The sequence below is a fragment of the Dermacentor albipictus genome, chromosome 3 (genome assembly GCF_038994185.2).
Source record: "Dermacentor albipictus isolate Rhodes 1998 colony chromosome 3, USDA_Dalb.pri_finalv2, whole genome shotgun sequence".
Taxonomy (NCBI): Eukaryota; Metazoa; Arthropoda; class Arachnida; order Ixodida; family Ixodidae; genus Dermacentor; species Dermacentor albipictus.
The window spans coordinates 51,404,796-51,425,108 of NC_091823.1; the positions used below are offsets into that span (position 1 = coordinate 51,404,796).

The following is a 20,313-nucleotide window of genomic DNA, read 5'->3' on the forward strand; positions in this document are numbered from 1 at the left end:
GTGGACACTGCAACTGTCTCGCTCGAGGCAGACACCTGAACTAAGTCAAAGTGCAAGCACACGTAAATGACACCGTCTGGAAAGGGCAAAGTGTGACTGCGTGGGATCCCCGCAAGTACGGAGGTTACATTTCACCGCGCGGGTAGCTAGTGCGGCCGCAGGAAGAAGTGTGAAAGAAAGAGGTGTGCGCGGAAAGAAGGGTAAAAGAAGGAAGAGACGCACCTCCATTGCTAGGCGACATTTTCCTGGGAGAAGCATGCGCTCGCAAAACCTCATGCGTCGTCGCCTCCGCACACCCGCATTCTTTTTTCTCGGGCACCGTCTCAGGTTTTCCGAACCTATGCGCCGCAATGTCCACTTTCTGTGCCTTGTCGTCTGCTAGCCTACTATTGGCTTCATAAGGGATACATGGAAATCTAAGAATCCCCAGGTTTTGGCATATTAGCGCATAGTATTGACGCAGGGATACTGAACAACGATCATTATTCTGAAAAGTTCGATATTCTGAAGTTCATAGTACTGAAACATGTTTACAGTCGCCAACCATTTATTCGGACCTCACGGGGACTGCGGAAATGTCCGAATAAACAGGCGTCTGAAAAAGCAGATTAAGAAAAAAAAAAGAAATCCTTTATTTCCACGCACTTATTCGGGCTGGGCAGTAGGCTTGAATAAATAGTGAATGCGCCATTGCACGCTGTTCTGTTTATGCGCAATCAGACAAGCCTGAATCTCAGAGAGGGTTGTACGGTCACTATAGGCGCCTGAAAGCTGTGGGGATGCGCGACTCTCACGCGTCCCCTGATATGTTGTTTTCCCATGTAGCTCCCATCTCCTGCAATCCCGCTTCGCCGCATGACCTGCGTGACACCCGCGGCAGTCGGTCTAGTTGAGGCGCAGTACGAGAGATGGCGCGAGTGTTGCGCTGCTAACACCGCCTCACGGCGGGGTTACTCGGGGGCGCAGGGGAGAACACGCGGGCTCTTTGGCGGCGGATTGGCAAGTGCCACGGACGTCCCGTGAGCGCACCGATTGATGCTTCTGCGAGACCGCATCGCGTGGCCTGCCTTCGAACGCGCCACCGTTCACGTGACCGTACGCGCGAACGACCAGGCGTTGGGATCCAGCATGGGGCGAACATATTCGCTCGCTATCCGGTCGCGGTGAGTCGGCCTTCTAGATTTGTCGCGCGCCCATCGGCATGTTTTGTGGATAGCAACTCGGCTAGCAGGCATTGATCTATGAAAGGTGCAGTAAATGCCCTTCTGATTGTTTGCACTACTGTGTTGTCGTTCCTTTGTCCCAAGAGCGGGTGTGAGAATCCCACATCTGGCGCCCAACGTGGGGCGCCAAATGGGGAGGTTCCACTCTACATGCGGCTAGGACTCAAGGCGAGCTCCAGATCTAGTTCACTTGCACTACTGTGTTGTCGTTCCTTTGTCCCAAGAGCGGGTGTGAGAACCCCACAAAGCACAGTCACTGCTTGTACATGGTCCGCATGCGACGGCAGTGTAGCACATGGTGCGTCATCTTCCGACTCAGAGTCATCGTCCGGCGGTGCAGCAGAAACCTGACGCACAGTACAGCAATGTCAGCAGCTGTGAAACTGTCAAATGAGACGGTGCCCGGAATCGCAATGCAACCGCTGCGCAGGTCTCCGCAGAACATTTTCAGCGTCAGTAGGGAGCACATCGGAAGGCGACAAATTTTAGGCCTCCCGGAACCCACTTGCCAGCATGCCCCAGCGCAGTCTGCGCGGGCTCTGTCAACGCCATTAGACACTTGACACGATGTTTCCGTATGCCGCGTTGGATCACCGCAACCTCGACACAGCACATAAAGCATACACCACCACGCCGTCACGTCGATACCAGTCGCACAAACAAAAAAACGTGGCCTACTCGCAGCGTTGGGCACGAAGAAACAAACAAATCAGCTGCTGGATTGTCTTGACATGGCTTACTAAGCTGAGACCGGAACTGCTGTAGTAACTCTATCGAAGCAGGCAGAAACGATGATGATGAGCGGGGATTTCCAGTAGCGCCACTTCATAGTGCAGTAAGGAGGCTCTGTTCAAAACAAAAATGGTGTTCAGCAAGTCGAACCATACACCGGTCAGAGTTGGTGCATGATGCTCTCGATCGAGTTGGCTCAAGGAGTGTCAAAAAAATCAGACGGGAGGTTGCAAGGTGTCCAAACTTTCGGCAGTTGTTATACATAATGGTCTATGGGGAGAATGGCAGTGCCTCGAAGCAGACGGAATAATCTAGCATATCCGAATTTTTGGAGTCCGAAAAATCAGTCGGCGACTGTAATCAAGCATGTCTGAATTTTTGGAGTCCGAAAAATCAGTCGACGACTGTACATTGAAACTATAAGAGCAGGGGATTTCTGAAAAGTTTGTTAATGTGGTGTTTGTAATAACGAGGTTTCACTTTATACTGAATATTCGAAAGATCTAATATAGTAGGTATCCAATTCGGAAATCAAATTATTTAGAACATTCACTATTCGTTTTGGTGACATTCGAGTATTTGCCCACCCCTAGTTTCTAATTGACTTTTTGATGTGTCAACATCAACATCATCCTTTCTCTCTTCTCTCTCTCTCTCTTTTTCCCCATTTTGGTGTATATATCTTCTATGATTGCATAGTGTCCTTAAGTGAAATTTGTTATTATTGCCCGTTGTGTGGTCAGGTTGCTGCCTGCCCACCCACAAGCACTGTGTGCTTAAGTGTGGCAGTGAAGATGTAGCAGAATATTATGAGCAAAAAAATTTATTATTACCTTTTGCCAGACCAGCATTGTAGAAAATAACTTTGAAAAAAAAATTATGCATACAACTAAATTTCTTAAAGGCACAGTTCTCACATTCACTGCTTTACAGTTCTGTAGAGTCACAAGGGAAAGCACGTGACATCTCATGTAAGATTTACCTGTGGCACACGACCACCTTGTCACAATAGTACTTTGATGCTGTAGCATTTGCAAGCACAACAGATGCTATAGTTTTTCTAATGTTAATAGGTACAGAACCTTTGCGATGAAGGCGGTAATGTTAATCAGCACCTTGTTTTCATGTTGTTTCTTTTCTCTGTATTCATTTGGACAGATGTTCGTGTGGACTGCTGTAGACCAGGGTTCTCTTAGGTTGAGAGAGCCTTTTGTAGTGGACGTGTGTGCTTCGACAATAGAACACATCGATGAACTTCTGACTTGGGCATGTGAGGGGACTGATGTTGCCTGGCCACCTCCTCCACAAGAGAAAGAGTGCATTGCCACTGCTGCACTGAACCTTCTCAGGCTTCAGGTACGATACTTCTGGGATCACATTTGGAGAAAATTGTGAAGCTTTTGTTAAGTTTCACGTTATATTTACTACAGCTGTGGCTTCTTTAAAACTATTATTTATATTTTCTTTCTGTATTTTCTAGAAAGCACATATAATGTCGCAATATGTCCTGTTCTTTATGTGGCAACCATATGCACTCGATATCCAAGCAACATGACAGAGACCCTGTCACGTCGCGGTGTGAGGCAACCACATGGTCACGACAACCTGAAAAAAAAAAAATTGTTATCTGAATAAATACAATTGTACACCCATAAAACAACTTCATATGTGCCACAAGACAAATGTTTTAACCAATATTTATTAGATCTGGTTTTAATATGCGGTTATCGCCAGTAAAAATGCTGTGGTGACCTCTCGTAGGCAAAAATCTAAACACTTTCATGGTTCTCAGTGACATCGCAGGCTTAATAGCATCAAACTAAATAAGTGAGCTCAATAATAGCCTCAAAGCATTGCCTATACTTTGTCCTCTATGAGACATGAGACGAAGCGATGGCTGATTTTTTCATTTATTCACAGCAAAGAGCAAATAAAAAGAGCGAATTCAGATTCAGATCAGACTGGTTGCTACCATGTTGTGAACTCACATAGTAACCGGTGGAAGCCACCGCGTAGACTTCCGGGTGACAAGAGAACTTTTCTCGGTGACCAAAAATTGGCTGCGCAACAAGCCTAAGATACAGCTGAGGTCAAGCTCTAATTAGCTTTAAATTCACAGGCAAAATGTCAGTATGTCAAGTGGAAGTGAAGGCATTCATGCAGGCCATTCCTGGTAACATGATCTGCCTATTTTTCTCTTGCCTGGTTTGCAATTGCTTGTTGGAGGATCAGCTTCATGAAGCTCTCATTATTTCCCACAGAATGTTCCTTGGCCCTTAGTTTTCTCCAGCGAAACCTCGTTGTTGGTGCCAGCAGTTCACACAATTTTTACACAAACACTAGCACACTTTTTAACAATGTCTGGAAACTTGAGGTCAAAGTGTTGTGATTAGATACCTCAGTTCTTGCACACCATGATTTGTCCGCCAGATTCAGGCAGCCCTCACAAACAGAGTGGGTGCTGACCGCCTGGGCCTTGTGCCGGAGTCCCGCCTGCTGTCCTCCCTCAAACAGCGGGTGGTGACCCTGGCCAGTGGGGCCAATATCCTCCCCACTGTGCAGCGGGCAGCTCAGCAGACCCTGCAGGCTGGATGGAGCTTCCTCCTTCCGACTGCTGACGAGCGGGCACGAGCACTCTCTCTGCTGTTGCTCAGCAGCACCGGTAGGTCACCTCCATTGAGCTCATGTAGTGCCATACTTACACAAAGATATAGCTTGAAGAAGAGCTTTTGATGATCCAGATAATATCACAATTACACTCAAACCTCGTTTAACCAAGTTGAAGGGGCAGGCAAAACTACTTTACTATAGTCATTCCTTCATTGTATCCATTATTACCATTTACTTCAATATATGCCCAATGGGGTGCACAATTGTAAACACGGAAATGACAAGGCAGCTTTGCAGCCCGCGAAACTGCTACACGGCCACACATGTGGCGAAATTTGAATAAAAGAACAAAAGAATCTTCGGCGTGTGCAACACGCGACTTAGCTCCTGATGCAGTAGCCTTTAGATAGCTTTCTCCCGTTCCATTGTGATGGTCTTTCGCCCCTGCTTTCCGCTTGGTTCATCGCGCTTCACTGTGCGATTGAGGAGGCAAGCGAACTTCGACGCACCGACTTGGCTCGGCCGGCTCATGGCCTCCGAGATTTCACTGATGCCAGTGCGAATTCTGAGGCCACACCCAGCTGCTAGCCTGTTCAGCTCTTCGCAGGGAGGGGGAGAAGTGAAGGCACGGCCTGGGTGTGACCTCCGAGATTGTGCCTGGATGTCTCTGAGGCCAGGCCTAACTGTTGCTGCCTGCGCGGTGCATTGTAGAGAAAGAGAGAAGTGAATGCACAAATTTTCGCACTGCTGTGTGCAGCCATGCAGCGTGGTGCGACTTGCGTGCAGACCTCGAAATTGAGCTGGGGAGATCTTAGAGGCCACGCATCGCCGCACTTGCCTGCGCAGCACGCAGAAGTGAATGCACTGATCTCTCGCTCCGGTCTCGCTCTGGCGTAGGCTCACGGTGTGGCGCAACTCGTGCAGCCAGGCATGTGCTAGAGAGAGAGGTCAGTGGAGAAGTGTGATAGTAAGCTGATGCTTATGCGCAGATATGCAGGTACACGTGGTGGTGAAAAAGACCAGTGTTACTCGATGACTTATTCGACATGGGGACTCAGGAGTTTTGAACTGCCACAGCGAACGAGTGCCGAACCCCGCGGAAAGTGATGCATTTGGTGCGCAACAGTAGGGTATTTTTTTTTGTTTCAAAAATGAAGCTAGTTCGTTATGTTCATTTGCAAGACAATTACACTTCGTGAAAATGAGGTTTTAAATACATAGATCTCTATGAGGATTTCAAGGGGAATTTTATTTACTTTGTTCATCATCATCATCATCATCATCAGCTTGATTACGCCCACTGCAGGGCAAAGGCCTCTCCCATACTTCTCCAACTACCCCGGTCATGTACTAATCGTGGCCATGTTGTCCCTGCAAACTTATTAATCTCATCTGCCCACCTAACTTTCTGCCGCCCTCTGCTACGCTTCCCTTCCCTTGGAATCCAGTCCTTAACCCTTAATGACCATCGGTTATCTTCCCTCCTCATTACATGTCCAGCCTATGCCCATATCTTTTTCTTGATTTCAACTAAGATGTCAGAAACTCGCGTTTGTTCCCTTACCCAATCTGCTCTTTTCTTATCCCTTAACGTTACACCTATCATTCTTCTTTCCATAGCTCGTTGCGTCGTCCTCAATTTAAGTAGAACCCTTTTCGTAGGCCTCCAGGTTTCTGCTCCGTACGTGAGTACTGGTAAGACACAGCTGTTATATACTTTTCTCTTGAGGGATAATGGCAACCTGCTGTTCATGATCTGAGAATGCCTGCCAAGCGCACCCCAGCCTGTTCTTATTCTTCTGATTATTTCAGTCTCATGATCCGGATCCGCATTTACTTTGTTACATCCATTATACCCCATTTCATTATAGCGAGGTTCGAGTGTAATAATGTTACAATTACAGCAAACACCTGTTAATGCCACTTTGTTTAATTCAACTTTTTTCCAAATTCGAATGCACTGGAAACATTGGGTTATACATACAAACCATTGCTACATTACAACTGTTACATTATAATACATTGCTATGACAGGAAAACTCATTTAGTTCTAACACAAAAGTATGTTGCATCGTTTAATTCAGTCTCCATCGGGACCCCCTCATGAGTGCTGCGATTTCTAAAAGCTTGAACAGACAAAAAAAATATGCAGATCCCACGCGCTGTGGGAGTCGATGTAAGCGATGCTTTCTGTGCTGTTGGCTTTGATGGATGATAATTAGCGGTGATGTTGATAGCAAATGTTTAATTTCTTCAGCATTTAGTCCAATATTAGCGTGGTGAGTTGATGTTAAACACTATCTTGCATGCACCACTGCTGTTTGTCTGCGTAGCACACAGAACACACAGGGAGACGTGTTTGCTTGAGGCGTTGTTGTGTGCAATTGTTCATAATCTCAGAGATGGTTGAGCATTATTATTGCCTCACATGGAACATCGCATCCTGGCAGAAGATTGAAACATTGATTGAGTTATGGGGCTGTACGTGCAAAAACCACAATCGTTTATGAGGCTCACCATAGTGACGGACTCTGGATTAATTTTGACACACTGTTGTTCTTTAATGTGAACTTAAATGTAAGTGCACTAGCGCTTTTGCATTTCGCTTCCGTCGACATGCAGCTGCCGCAGTTGGGATCGAACCCACGACCTCAAGCAATGCTATAGCCACAAAACTACTGCAGAGTGTCACCTAGACCGTATGGTGGTCTAATGTGGTTTTGCAACACCCTGCATCAGTTGTCCACTTGACAAACTTGTGTGATGTTTATTTTTCAGAAATAGGTAAAACGTACCGCAACGTACCTTCAGTTTGCCTGAAACCGCTCTTGGGACTATAGTAGTAGCATTTCCTTGCCTTCTCATGTCATCTCCCCCCCCCCCTCCCTTGTATTGGAACTGGGAGCAAAGAGTGGCAAGGCTATTTATTATTCACTCGTTTCATGATTGTGTCAGTTCCACCCATTCTATGCCTCCTCTTCCTCCTCCTCTCAACCATACTATCTAACTCCTCTCTGGACTTGCAATTAGTAGAAAGGTAAGCGCTGCAGTTTCTGCAATGCTTTTGCAGGGAGTTGTGGATAATTAGAGTTGTCAGGAGGCTAATGTGGCGATGCCCAAGCAGGTGCAGAAAGCATTGTGCACATGCAACACGATGGAACAGTCCAAACGGGTTTCTCGCTTTGCCTTTCCCCTCTGCCACACTCCTTCCATGTATATACATGCTCTGAACCACTCCTTGACGCAGCGTGCAAGGCAGCCCACTGCTACAGCAGCAGCCGTGGAAAAGTCAAAGAGGCAGAACAAGTTTCACTTTGAAATTGAGCAGACAGTGCTCCTGCTTTACCTCAGCATGAGGCTGCCTTATTTTTATTTTTTAGAGCTTTTGCAGACTGCAGTGATAAGAGTGAACCAGATGAAATAGCCAACAGCGTCCCACTGGAGCCGTCGAGTGCAGTCGAAATTGAGCCTTGGCTCAACGCTGCGGAGTTTTACTTGTCGTTTCAGTCCAAAACTAAGGCAGCTTTTAAACATGTCAGCACTTCTCGCCACATGGTGGTCGAGCTGTGCTTCAAGAGCAAGAAGTGAAAAGACATCACAGACCACTTCAAGCAAAATAAGTAAATAAACAAATAAATGAATGAATAAATAAATAAATAAATAAATAAAAAGATATAAACTTTATTTATTTTGGTGTTGCTTATTAATTTGACCTTTTAACTAATTCGACCAAATCTTGAGGTCCTGCAATGGTTGAATTAATGAGAGGCAAATTATCATGCAGACTGCAGTTCTGGGCAGAGGTTTTAGCATATGCTGATGCACAATTTGATACAGCAGCAGATGTGTGCATTGGACCACTCGTACCTGTGCATGCATATGCCAGTGTAGTGGACAGCTCATCACACTGTTCTGAAATGTTACAGCAGAAATGCGCAACACTGCCTTGAGAGCCTATAAAATCAACGTCTGATTTTTCGTATTCCTTAGGTTCCAGGCCTTGAGAACGTCCAAAAAATCGGGCATTCTGAAAAGATGAATGCATGCCTTTTACTGCCCCCAAGAACTCAAATCGCCAGACGCGTTTGAAATAGCACTGAAGTCCTTCCAGTATACTTACGATACTCGTATACTCCAGTATCCAGCACCGATACACATCGGTGCTCGTACTGGAACATTAGACTTCGAGTGCACGCACATATAATTAATGCATACTGTGTTTTGCAACAGTAGCCCCTTACCACTCTTGGTATGCTTCACCGCCTAACAGTTTTGTATTGCGGCGAAGCTGACTTTTGGGAATCGGCATTATGCCACATTTGACCTTTGGCTTGCTTTCTACGCTTCAAAGCCATCAGTGAGGATGACGAGAGCGGAGTCCGTGTCATTGCTTAAAGCGGCAAGTTCTTTCAATGAAAAACATGGCACCAAACAACACGAACTTTAATTGGCAGCCAACGTCAAAGCAGTAGGCCTAGCGTTGTAGGAGTAGTAGCTACGGCTTCTAGCAAATCGGTGTGCGAGAGCGCTGGTTAGAGGTTGCGAGTTAATCAAAATGATGGCCATGGTGGCTTCATATAATGCCACTTTGGACTTGCAGTCACAGCAAAAAGTCCGGAAAATCGGACAGCAAAGGGTTTCAGCATTCGAAATTTCAGATGTTCTTAAGTGCTTAGGACGTTCTGAAAGTAAGTTTCGTCATTTTTTTTTATAAAGAGAAGGTGGTACACCAGGTGAAACAAGCAATCGCCATAAGAATTCACGCCCATTACTGGTTCAACAACGGAAGAAGCGTCAGCGTAAGAGGAATGACGCACTTGCAGAGCGCCTGAGAAGAGAGTAGCAGCAGACTGGCGTGCCCAAGGTTATTAAAGTACAAATCATGATGGCAGAAAGATGTGTGCTGATAACATGGTCCCCAATGGAAGTGCGTGTTGTTATTCAGTATGAATGGGCACCTGTTCCCTGCATTGAAAGCCGCACTCTCGGGACATCACTTCCAAAACACTGCTGAGGTGGAGCAGGCTGTGCAACAATTCCTTGCATCACCGGGCACCAAGTTTTACCAGAGTGGTTTCTTCAGACTGATTGCGCATCATGAAAAATGTCTGAATGTCGGTGGCGACTACCATAAAATACAGCAGAAACGCCCAGTTTTGCACAAATGCCCAGTACTAAAATTTCCAAAACTACAGGAGTCTGAAAATTATATGTTAAGCATCCACCCCCTAGAAAGCGCCAGCACCAGACGAAATATTGACCCTACTGCGGTCGCTATGAGACTGCTAGGGGCGATGACAGGGATATTCGCTTCATTGCGGTAGAAAGGGAAAGACCGATGGGGTTTAAGATAATGCAGAGTGACAACGAACAGTGCTTGATAGAAAACCCAGTTGTTGCAGAGCTTTTGTGAGACACATCTTGATAAAGCGTGCACGCTTCACAGGTCTGTTCAGACAGGTCTGTTCTAGTCGTGCAAGTGTCAGCAACGAATTCATTGACCTTCTATTCTGCACCAACTCGGAAGAGTCGTTCGCTGGGTTTGGTAACGATGAGTAGGCGCTAGTGTATGCCATCCTTTACCATTTGAAAATAAACATGCTTTCTTAGATTCCATAGCCACCGTAGACCTATCTCAAGGTTTTTCGTTGGCCGCCATCTTGGTTTTTACAGCTTCGACTGGACAAGCGCCCATATCTAAATTAGCCCAATTTTCAGTGAAAGTGGGGTGCTCGCTTCCGCTGTATGTTACGGTATGTGGAAGAATAGTGCAAGGTGTATAGTTCATGATGCCATAGTGTACTTTTTTTGGCAGTAAAGTTTCCATGTGAAAGTTAATGATGAAACTTACTTTCGGAACATCCCTCGTATATTGGCACTATTAGGTAGGGGGTAACTATGAGGTAATTAAGTATGAGGTAATTATGCAGCCACCTCCATGAAGGTGGCTGCATAATCGGTCGGGTCTGATAAATCAGTTGTTGACTGTACGTGGATGCACAACAGGGCAGCTGCGTTTCCCCTATGGTCATCAGGTTGTGCAGGCCTGCATTGCAGTAGTGGACCAGTTCTTTGTATTGTGCCTGGCAAATGATTTACACTAGGTACATAGTATCTACAATTTTGTGTCTGCTATTTGTTGTTTTTATTATTATTATTATTTATACAATACTGCAGACTCACGGTCCAAGCAGGGTGGTTGATACAAATGCAAAAGAAACAGCAACGAAAAATAAAGCAACAATAATGCAGACTCAGAAACGTTACTTCATAGTTTGATCACTTGCTTTTATAAGGCAGTTCCATTCACTAATGGTTCTCGGGAAATAAGAAAACTTAAATAGGTCTGTGCGAGCAGAATATGGGGTTAGGGCATTTTCATTGTGGTGTCGGGTTAAGGGTGACAATATGTTGTTAAGGGTGACAAATATATTGATACATCTAGCCCTAGTTTGTTTTCCAAGAGTTGGGAAAGAAATTCTAATTTAAGTTATTGCCTTCATGCCTGTAATAGGGGAATGCCATTTGCTTGCATTAAATCAGAAGGTGAATCTAATGCTGAAAATTTCTTTAAAATAAACCTTACGGCCTTTCTGTTGCACTTAGTATGAGGATCCCATATAATGCACGCATATTCCAGTCTTGGCCGCACAAGAGCAGTATAGTAGAGCAGCTTAACATTGGTGGGAGCAGTTTTAAAGTTCTAAGTTTATGTTTAAGGACACAAAGTTTGTGGAAGGCAGATGAACAAGTATTATCATCGATATGAAGATTCCGAGACAGGTTTGAAGTGAATGTTACACTCAGATATTTATAGCAACTTACTTCTTATAATGATGAACCTGATATGTAGGTATATGACAGTAGATTTTTTTGGTGAGAGACTGAAAGGCAGACACATTTGCTCTTGTTAAAGGTCATTCCCCATTTTACACACCATTGATGTATAAGGCTAGTGTTGAGATCGTTGTAATCTTTAGTGGAACTAATTTCTTTAAACAAAACACAATCATCAGCAAATAATTATTTCTACACCAGGGCAAACAACATCAATACCATTAATACACAATATAAAGATCAAAGGGCCTAACATGCTGCCCTGAGGTACACTGGATGTGACAGGAAGACAGCCTGAATGTTGACCCGCTACGTCAGCGTATTGTTTGCGATTATTCAAGTAGGTTGAAATCCAAACAAGTATTTGTGAAATGTCTATTGTTTCAAGTCTGAAAATGAGTTTACTATGAGGAACTTTATCGAAGGCCTTGAATAAAGTGCCCTGATGATCGACTACAATGTTTTAATGCTCTTCTTTCATTCCTCTCCAGGTTCTCAAGGGTCTGAAGCAGGCTTAACCCCTGGTAAACGGTTCATGACAGACTTGCTTGTAGGGAGTTTGATGGCAGATGGTGGCCTGGAGTCATCGTTGCAGACAGCAATAAAAGTTGAAATTCAGGACATTGAAGATGCAATGGTTAGTATGTATGCAGAAATGGGCCTTCACATTATCAGTAAAGTCTCAATTGTCGTAAATTTTGCATGGAGTATTCTGTGTGACTGTCAGTGGATTGTGGATTTTCCCTCTGAAACCATGCACAATAAAGCAAGGAAATATGTCCTGCTTAATAAGTCTCGGCCCAACTCGGCTCAACTGCATTAAGGCGTTGCTGAACTTTTCAACCCTTGCTGATATGGGCCTCCCATTTTGTTAGGGCACAGGTCATAAGATTATCAGCATCATGCAGAACTGCATAGGGATATGATTTGTTCTAGGAAAAAAGGATATAACAGGGAGCACTGTGTAGCTGGAGGTTAAAGAGGGGACCCCTTGTTCAAGTAGTTATGGATGCTGCAGATAATTTTTCTTTTAGTGCCTTTGAGTTATGAAGAAGCCAGGAGCAACAATGAAGGAAAGTAGTCATGTTTTTGTGATGTTAGTAGTGTTTGATCCATGTATAGCATACCCAATGTCCACTGCAATATGCGCAGCATGTTCTAAGTTCACAGTGTGCGCAAAATATGTTTGTTTTTGTGGGGGGTGGGGGGGGGGCGTATGTGATTTGCACTGACCAAATTTTGTTTAAACTAGCTTCACTGTAGTTCATGTGAAGTGTAATATGCCGTGACTAAATTACAGGCTTCACTGTAATGTTGTGCTCATGTGATGCCAGGGTAATTAATTAATGCTTTGGTTTATGCTGCTCCTTAGCATGGTACTCCAGTCTGTTTATGTAATTGTACTCTAAGTTACAGTGCCTAGTGTCAACAGCACATCTTTCTGCTTTGCTGAAAGTTATTAATAATGTGTGGCGTCTAGCATTCTGCCCATACATGAGAACTGCATCCAAGAAAAACTACCAGCAGCAAAATTTTATATTTATTGTAGTAAGATGTGACTAAGTGAGCGTTAGTGAGTCTGTGTGATGCACATAAAATTGTGGGATGTCTATAAAGCAGGCACCTTTACCTTCAGGAAAAGGAGACCTTGCCGGACAGGCAGCTTTCCAAGGAGATGACCAGCAGCGGAGAGCAGCTCATGTCGGACCAGGCGGTTTTGGAATCGGAGACAAAGAGGAGCCAGGTGGTTTCAGAAGATGCGTCAGCTGCAATTCCGCTGCTGCACCTTGTCAAACAGCTGTTGAGGTAAGATGCCATGCAATGATATACAGCATTATCATAGACTAGTCCACTTTTGAAAGAAATTGTTAGTGTGGGCGATTCCATAGAAGCATAAATCCACTAGACCTTGCGAGAATGTTTCATGGTGGCTTTGCCACTGTTCCATATCACATTTTAACTTTTTTTAAGTTGTTGTGCGTAAAAGGTTTTCTACCTGATCTCATTTCATTCAGGCCTACACGTACATGTCTTCAGGACACTCATTGGTAGTGCAAGCTTTACTTGCAGACTTACCTGACGGGTACTTGCTTTTGTTGCTTTCATATTCGTAACAATTATGTTGCTCCTCTTAACCTTTATAATTCCTGCACAAAGGGAGATCTGAGGGCTCAACTGGTATACTGGTGATAATGTGCAGCCACAAGTTACTGCTCCTATTTGCAATATTCTTTACTTAGGAATCTAGGGCACCTGTTTCATGAGGTGTATGTTATTTCTACTTTAGGGGAACTACAAGACGTAGCCTTTGTGTTTATGCTAAAGTAATGAGGCTAATTGTTTTGCAACACGTAATTATTCAATGTATGATTAGATTGGATTCTTCAGACCACAGGGAAGAGTCTCATTGAGCAGAACTTAAGTTAGCATATTTCATTGACGTTTATATATTCATGGTGTCTCCAGGAGTCGACAGCAACTCAACGGTACGCAACAGAACAGAATGATGTAATTTGGGATCTTTTCCATTTGTGTTCTTCACTTTAACACGTGGGATATCTGCAATTCTGGTGCTTGTGGAACAGGAACACTGCGGTGCAGACCATGGCAAAGCTGCAGAGCTTTTTTCCTGAGAATGCAAGCACTGGCTCTCAAATGACTGGGTGCTCTCTGAAACTGAACCTTGACCAAAAGGAGCGTTCTCCATCACTGGATCTTCTGCTGAGGTTCCAGAGGTTGCTGCTGGGTCAACTGTACCCTCGTGAGGAACAGGCAGGCTCCTCTGCAAGTCTTGGTATGTACTGTTGTAGGATTGGTAATATAGATATAGTACTAACCGGTTAATCGATTATGTATCCTGCAACATGATTAATCTTCATCAATGTCCACCTTTCATTTTGTCGACTTAATCGATTAGGCCTATTCTATGAATCGTTTTCAAGAGTTCAGCAGGAGTGGCAGTGCACGAGCAGTGACTGTGTGGCTGTGGTAGAGAGACTGTCCCGAATGAGGCCACGCCGAGTGCTTCCCCTCTCTTCGTCCATACCGCGCATGCCACCTCGCCAACGTCGCAATTCAAGGCATACTATAGCAACCGTGTCGTTGGTGGTTGTGCGACTCCCAGTCCACTAAACGTGTGGCACATCATGCCTGCTGATTTGGAGCGTGTATTTGACACAGTGATGGAGTTCATGTCAATTCTAGCAAATCTATAACGTCCGAGCACATATTCTTGCATCCTGGTTGTGTGGCCATTCAAAGAAGGTGTCGGTTTCACCCAAACATCCCAGCCAAGTGACATTCTTTCGCTCTGTAGAAAAGAGCATGTGATTTAAAATTTTAAGCCAGTAATTTTATTTAGCCCAGTGTATATTGCAATTTCTTGCATATTTCAGTTGGACTTCAGCTTTCACTTTTGCCATTTTCCTTATTTCTAGTTTAACTGTACTGTACAGGGATTCACTAGTCCCATGTGTCTTTTAATTCTGCACTAAGTGCCATTTTAAAACATATACAGTAGAACCTTGTTGATACGTTCCTGTACATACATTTTCCCACTGCCAACGTTCGCAATGGAGAACACAAAAAATGGCTCAATAAGAGATATGCTCAATTTTTACCGGTTCATATGTTCCCGAAACACACAATTTTTCAGTACCAACATTCAGTATATCACTAAACTGCGATCGTATGATACGTTTTCTGGCCGCTAGATCCCATGTAAACAAGAAAATGCGCAAGGCAGGTGCGATGGAGAACAGTATATAGCGGCCCACTGCGGCAGCTTCACTACAATACTCGCCTGCTTGTCTTACAGGAAATGCCCGTGCGCACTCAGTTTCTCGTTTCGGTACCAGCAAATCTTCTCCGGGGTCGTCGCACACGGCATTCATAGCTATCACCGCAAATCCTATCGTGATAAGCATCTTTGTCTATCTGGGGCGCTATAACGGAAAGCTATTCCAAACTTTTCTATTCCATTTATGCAATCAGTGCTCCACAATTAGTCAAAAATATTTTTGGACCACCCCCATTTCACCTGTCTGTCATGTGACGTCATGAAAACAGTGACACTGATTATGCATGATTCTACTGAACAAAAGAAAAATAATTATTTCTGATTCAACGCCTTTTCGCCATTAGCTCTCTTCTATTGGTCAAAAGGTTTCAGGCTGCACCCACTTCACCTCTCTGTCACTCAACATCACAGAACTGCGAAAATTAATTGTGGCAAAGTGGCATGTACATGGGAAAGATGCATTAATATGTCGAACAAAACTATATATATTTTTTTCTGAATAGCCGGAGACTGCCCCATTCTGAAAGGAATAGAAGATGACTGCCGCTGATCGCTCAGGCACTGGCCACTCACACCCGCCAGAGAGCATGGGTTTATTTGTGTATAAGAAAATTTTTTGGCTGGCCGTATAATGTTATCGAGCCCTTTTGGCACGTATACGACATTGCTCTGCCAACTCTTCTTTGCTGAGGATCTGTTTTAGCGGCATTTTTGACTCTCCGTTACATGCTGCTATGATTTTAGACAAGCCACCGCAACCTAAGTAAAGGAAAGCGGACCAATCGCAAACATCGGCTGCTCCCTCTTCATCCGGTGATCTATTTTCAGTACGCTGGATCGGCCCTATCTAAACCCTCTCCACTTGAGCATGCTCCTCACCTCTTGTCAGCCAATTAGATAAGAAGAACTGCTCAATGTAGGCAATGTTATTAGTTTTGAAAGCAAACAAAAGTGACCTCCCATAAACGAGGAGAGTGTTTGATTAGGCTGTTCAGGCAACGCTGTGGGTCACCGCCTCATGCTTGCATCGGTGGTTACATGCATTTGACATCAAGAGATTGAAATAAAAACATATTGGAATAGTTTTATGTTATAGGACCTCTGTTTCACAGCACGTGGTGCCGTCGAAAGCGTAGCACACGCTTTTAATTGGTAATGACTTATATGCGACGCTGTTTCTTGTTGCAGACTGCGGTTGTATACGTTTTCTGGCCACTAGATCCCATGTGAACAAGAAAAGGCACCAGGCGTGCGGGATCGTGAACAGTATATGTATAGCCACCCGTCTCACTTGAAAATGACGATGCGCACAGTTTCTTATTTCTGTACCAGCAAATATCCGTCCGGGTCCTTGCACGCTGCATTCACAGCTATAGTCGCCAAACCTATTGCGATAGGCATCTTCACCTATCTGTTTTACAGTGTGTGGTGTGTAGTGCCATTGGTAGCGTACTGCATGCTTTTAGTAGGTGATAGTCCAAACGTGCCGCTTTTTCCTGCCGCAGGCAACGCGATGTGGGCATCATGTTTCGTGGGGACAGCATCCCGCATCGCCCACCAGCTCAATTTCGCTTTGGTTTCCCGCCGCCCTCTTAAATTTAACGCAGTAGGAAAATGACAAAACGTGTCTGTCTACGGCTGCCAGGGCACCACCACGCACGTCAGCCGGCTGCAACGATCTACGCGACGCTTCGCATTACATAAATGTCAACAATAGTTGAGTCTGTCCATTTTTTTTTACTTCGGATTATACGTTTTGCCAGTTAGTACGTTTCTTTCTCACGTTTTTTTTCCAAGGCATATGAATGAGGTTCTACTGTATTGTTTATTTTTTCAAAAGCCACTTATGTGTAAACTGTATATTGTCTTTAACAAGTTAAAGATTATCCTTTATTAAACATTTGTACACTTGCGTTTCAAACTTGGTTCCACCTCTCAAACATTAATATATGGTCCTACAAAAGTAGATAACCATTTTTGAACCTCATCAAATGTGCCCAGCGAAGATTTTGATTAATAAATTAATCGATGAAAATCCCTGATTTGAAAGCAAATAATTAATTAAGGACTAAAATGATGAATCATTAATTATTGATCAAACAAAAATATTAGTTGACTATCCCTGTATTGTTGACATTTATTTGGCCTAACTTGCCAATATGCTTGGAACTGAGAGCAACCATTTGCATTATGTGGACAGTAGTGACTGGTGTAATTTAGATTGCTTTGCAAACTATGTCCGCAAGATGTGACGAACACTTTATTTACTGATTTGTTGTACGTGAAGTAATGACTTCCATGAATTTCTGTCCACTGTAGTCATTGCATTCTACTGTCAAACCACTGCACATAAAGCATCATCTATGAAAGTTTGCTCGGCTTCTAGCTTGAAGTTTCACTGCTCACCAGTATGTGTAAGGTGGATGATTTTAAGCAAGAACTGGAGTGAGATTGTGCAAGCGCCTCACTTTCCAAACGTTTGCTGAGCTTCCTATATAATCGGATAGACAGTGTTCACCTAGCTAAGCAAATGACCGCTGGCTGCAGCGAATCACGAGAGCACAAGCAAGTGTTCATAAAGCGAGATGCTTGCACTATCTTGTCTACAGAGAACAGTGATGCCAAGTTGTGTGGCATAGTTGATGCATAACGCACACGAAGTAAATAACACAAAGACACGCTCTATTATGCGGAAACTTGATTGTTGTGGACAACACAGGTGGTTCTAAGTGGTGTAGTGGGGGATTTCAAACTATCAGAGTACTGATATATCTTGTTCTAGCCAGTGGACCATTACATTGAAGCAGTACTTGGACAAAGGGACAATGAGAAATACAGCACAATGCATTGCTGTGTCTTGTCCACCTTTCTTTTTTGCTTGGCTTCATTTCTGTGCTTCTTTAAGTGTCATCAAAATAAATGTACAATTTTGGAATTTCATGAGCACATATAGTTCATACATATGTGAAGAAGAATTTATTCAAGGAAACTAAAAAGGTTGACACCAGTACCCCAAGAGGGCAGTCACTGCCCGTCCCATGAAACAGTTTTCTTACGAAACATCACAGTGCTGCTGAGACAAATATTATATTGCAGCTTTCTGTTAAGTCTAATGTATTGTGTGTGAATGTGACTGTCCTTGGCTATGTTTTAGTTTATAGTGCTTTGGCCACAGGCATGTTAAGCCAGACTGTCCAAGACGTCACAGTGATGATTATTTAATGTTCATAACACATTTATTGGCGGCTGCATACTATGTCTCATCATTCCTGTCACAGATACTGAAACCTGTGGAGCTGCATCACTTCTTTGGAAGTATGTGAGCCTTGTTGCCTGCCATGTTGAAGACATCCTCTCTGTTGCTTCAGTTCTTGGCTCACTTTCGCCACACCACTTCGCACTTGCTGCTTCCATCCTTGAGCAAGAACTTACAGGTTTGGGAGTTTGTTTATCATTCTCATTTTACTGCTCTTCTAATGCAGCATGCATTGCTGCATTTCACTTGTGTTACTCGTTATATTGGTGCTATTGTTCACTGAAATGCTAACCTAAGCCTTCACAGGGTCTGAGCTCTGAAATACATTAGCAGGGCTCTGGAATTATATTTTGCATGTTAAATTTTCACAACATTTGTTAATGCCGTGTGTGTGTTGACATAAAAATAAATCATACTGTTCATTTTGCAAATAATTTAAATGCGAATTACCACCATGGTGGCTGAATGGCTATGGTGTTGTGCTGGTAAGCACTAGGTCGAGGGATCAGATTCCGGCCACAGCAGCTGCATTTCGATGGAGGTGAAATGCAAAAACACTTGTGTCTGATGCCTTGGTGGCACATTAAAAATCCCTAGGTTTGCCAAAATTTTCAGTGTCCCTCACTACAACATGCCTCATAATCAAATCTTGGTTTTAGCATGTAAAATGCCAGAATTCAATTCAATTCATTGAAATGTGAATTTTTTATCCAGCGCATTTCACTATTTCCACGAGCAAAGGATTACCTTCTTTAGTCAAATCCACTTATGATGGTTTCATTTATGACAAATGCTCGTTAGTATTATGGTGTGATCGTCATAATTTTTATGTCACTGATGGCACAATGTGCTGAGTAGAATGAGGGCATGCAAATTAGTACCGTATTTGCATGATTCTAACATGCTCCTTTTTTTAAATAAAAAGTGCATTGAAATTTGCGTGAACATTATAATCATAACTAATTCTACTCAAAATCAAAAATGAAACCGATTCTCACTCAAAAAGAAAAGCTCGATGCTAGCCGCACTGTCATGAAAGGGAAGTTTTTAATGTCTTGGTTTGTGGTGTTCATTTTCCAGTTTGCTGTAAGTGTGGCCTTTCTAATGCCTTAAATGGAACTGAAGATGACTTTCTATGGCCAGCAGACAATGAAAAGGAGGTGTCGTCGGACTACAATAGCTACTAGCCGATAAGATTTAGTTGTGTGTGTGTCTGTTTGCCTTTGTGTGTTCCATAACGTTGTTCCAGCACGATATGCGTTGACTCAGATTCCATTACTTGATGTGTGTGGTAGGATTGGCACCAAGTTATATTTTAAAATATTTGGGCAGTAATATAACTGCACTTTACAATCGTGGCTGCGGTATAATTGTGCAAATACAGTAACTAATTTAAGAGGAGACGCTGCTTTTTCGAGCTGAAAATTGGACAAACATCTTTTTATGTTCCTTTGCTCTAAGTTGGTGCAGAGCATTTATTTTTGCTTGATTGGACTCCAGTGTCATCCCTGATGGATTTAGCCATTGCCATAATTGCCATGAATATGTCGTGAATTGTTTTTCGTTGTTATCTCAAAACAGTATTGCTGATGTCACAGTTTTGAAGTGATAATATTTCTGGTTCTACTTATCCTATCACAATAATTATTTTTATCGGAAAGGTACACATTTGGAGAGTCCAGTAGGCCTATAATACGATAAAAATATTATTACAGAAATTTTCAGAAAGTAATAATTTGTCCTGGGTGTACTATAGGTTCTTACTTTAAAAAGATTGCCATGCTATTACTTTGGCTCAATTTAGTATAGAGCATTCAGTCTGTAGCATTGCAAGCTGTGATCATTCATAATTTTTG

The 20,313-nt window shown here is 43.5% G+C and overlaps 1 protein-coding gene across 4 annotated transcripts in view; it reads left to right on the plus strand.

Annotated features, from left to right (window-relative positions):
• The window catches only part of HERC2 (E3 ubiquitin-protein ligase HERC2), a 157,611-nt gene that overhangs the window by 27,946 nt on the left and 109,352 nt on the right, over positions 1-20,313 (plus strand). For all 4 annotated transcript variants that reach the window (XM_065446812.1, XM_065446814.1, XM_065446815.1 and 1 more), the window contains exons 16-21: positions 3,114-3,311; positions 4,386-4,617; positions 11,894-12,039; positions 13,039-13,208; positions 13,988-14,196; positions 18,480-18,635. In XM_065446812.1, the coding sequence (XP_065302884.1) occupies positions 3,114-3,311; positions 4,386-4,617; positions 11,894-12,039; positions 13,039-13,208; positions 13,988-14,196; positions 18,480-18,635 (1,111 nt within the window). The remainder of the gene's footprint in view (positions 1-3,113; positions 3,312-4,385; positions 4,618-11,893; positions 12,040-13,038; positions 13,209-13,987; positions 14,197-18,479; positions 18,636-20,313) is intronic.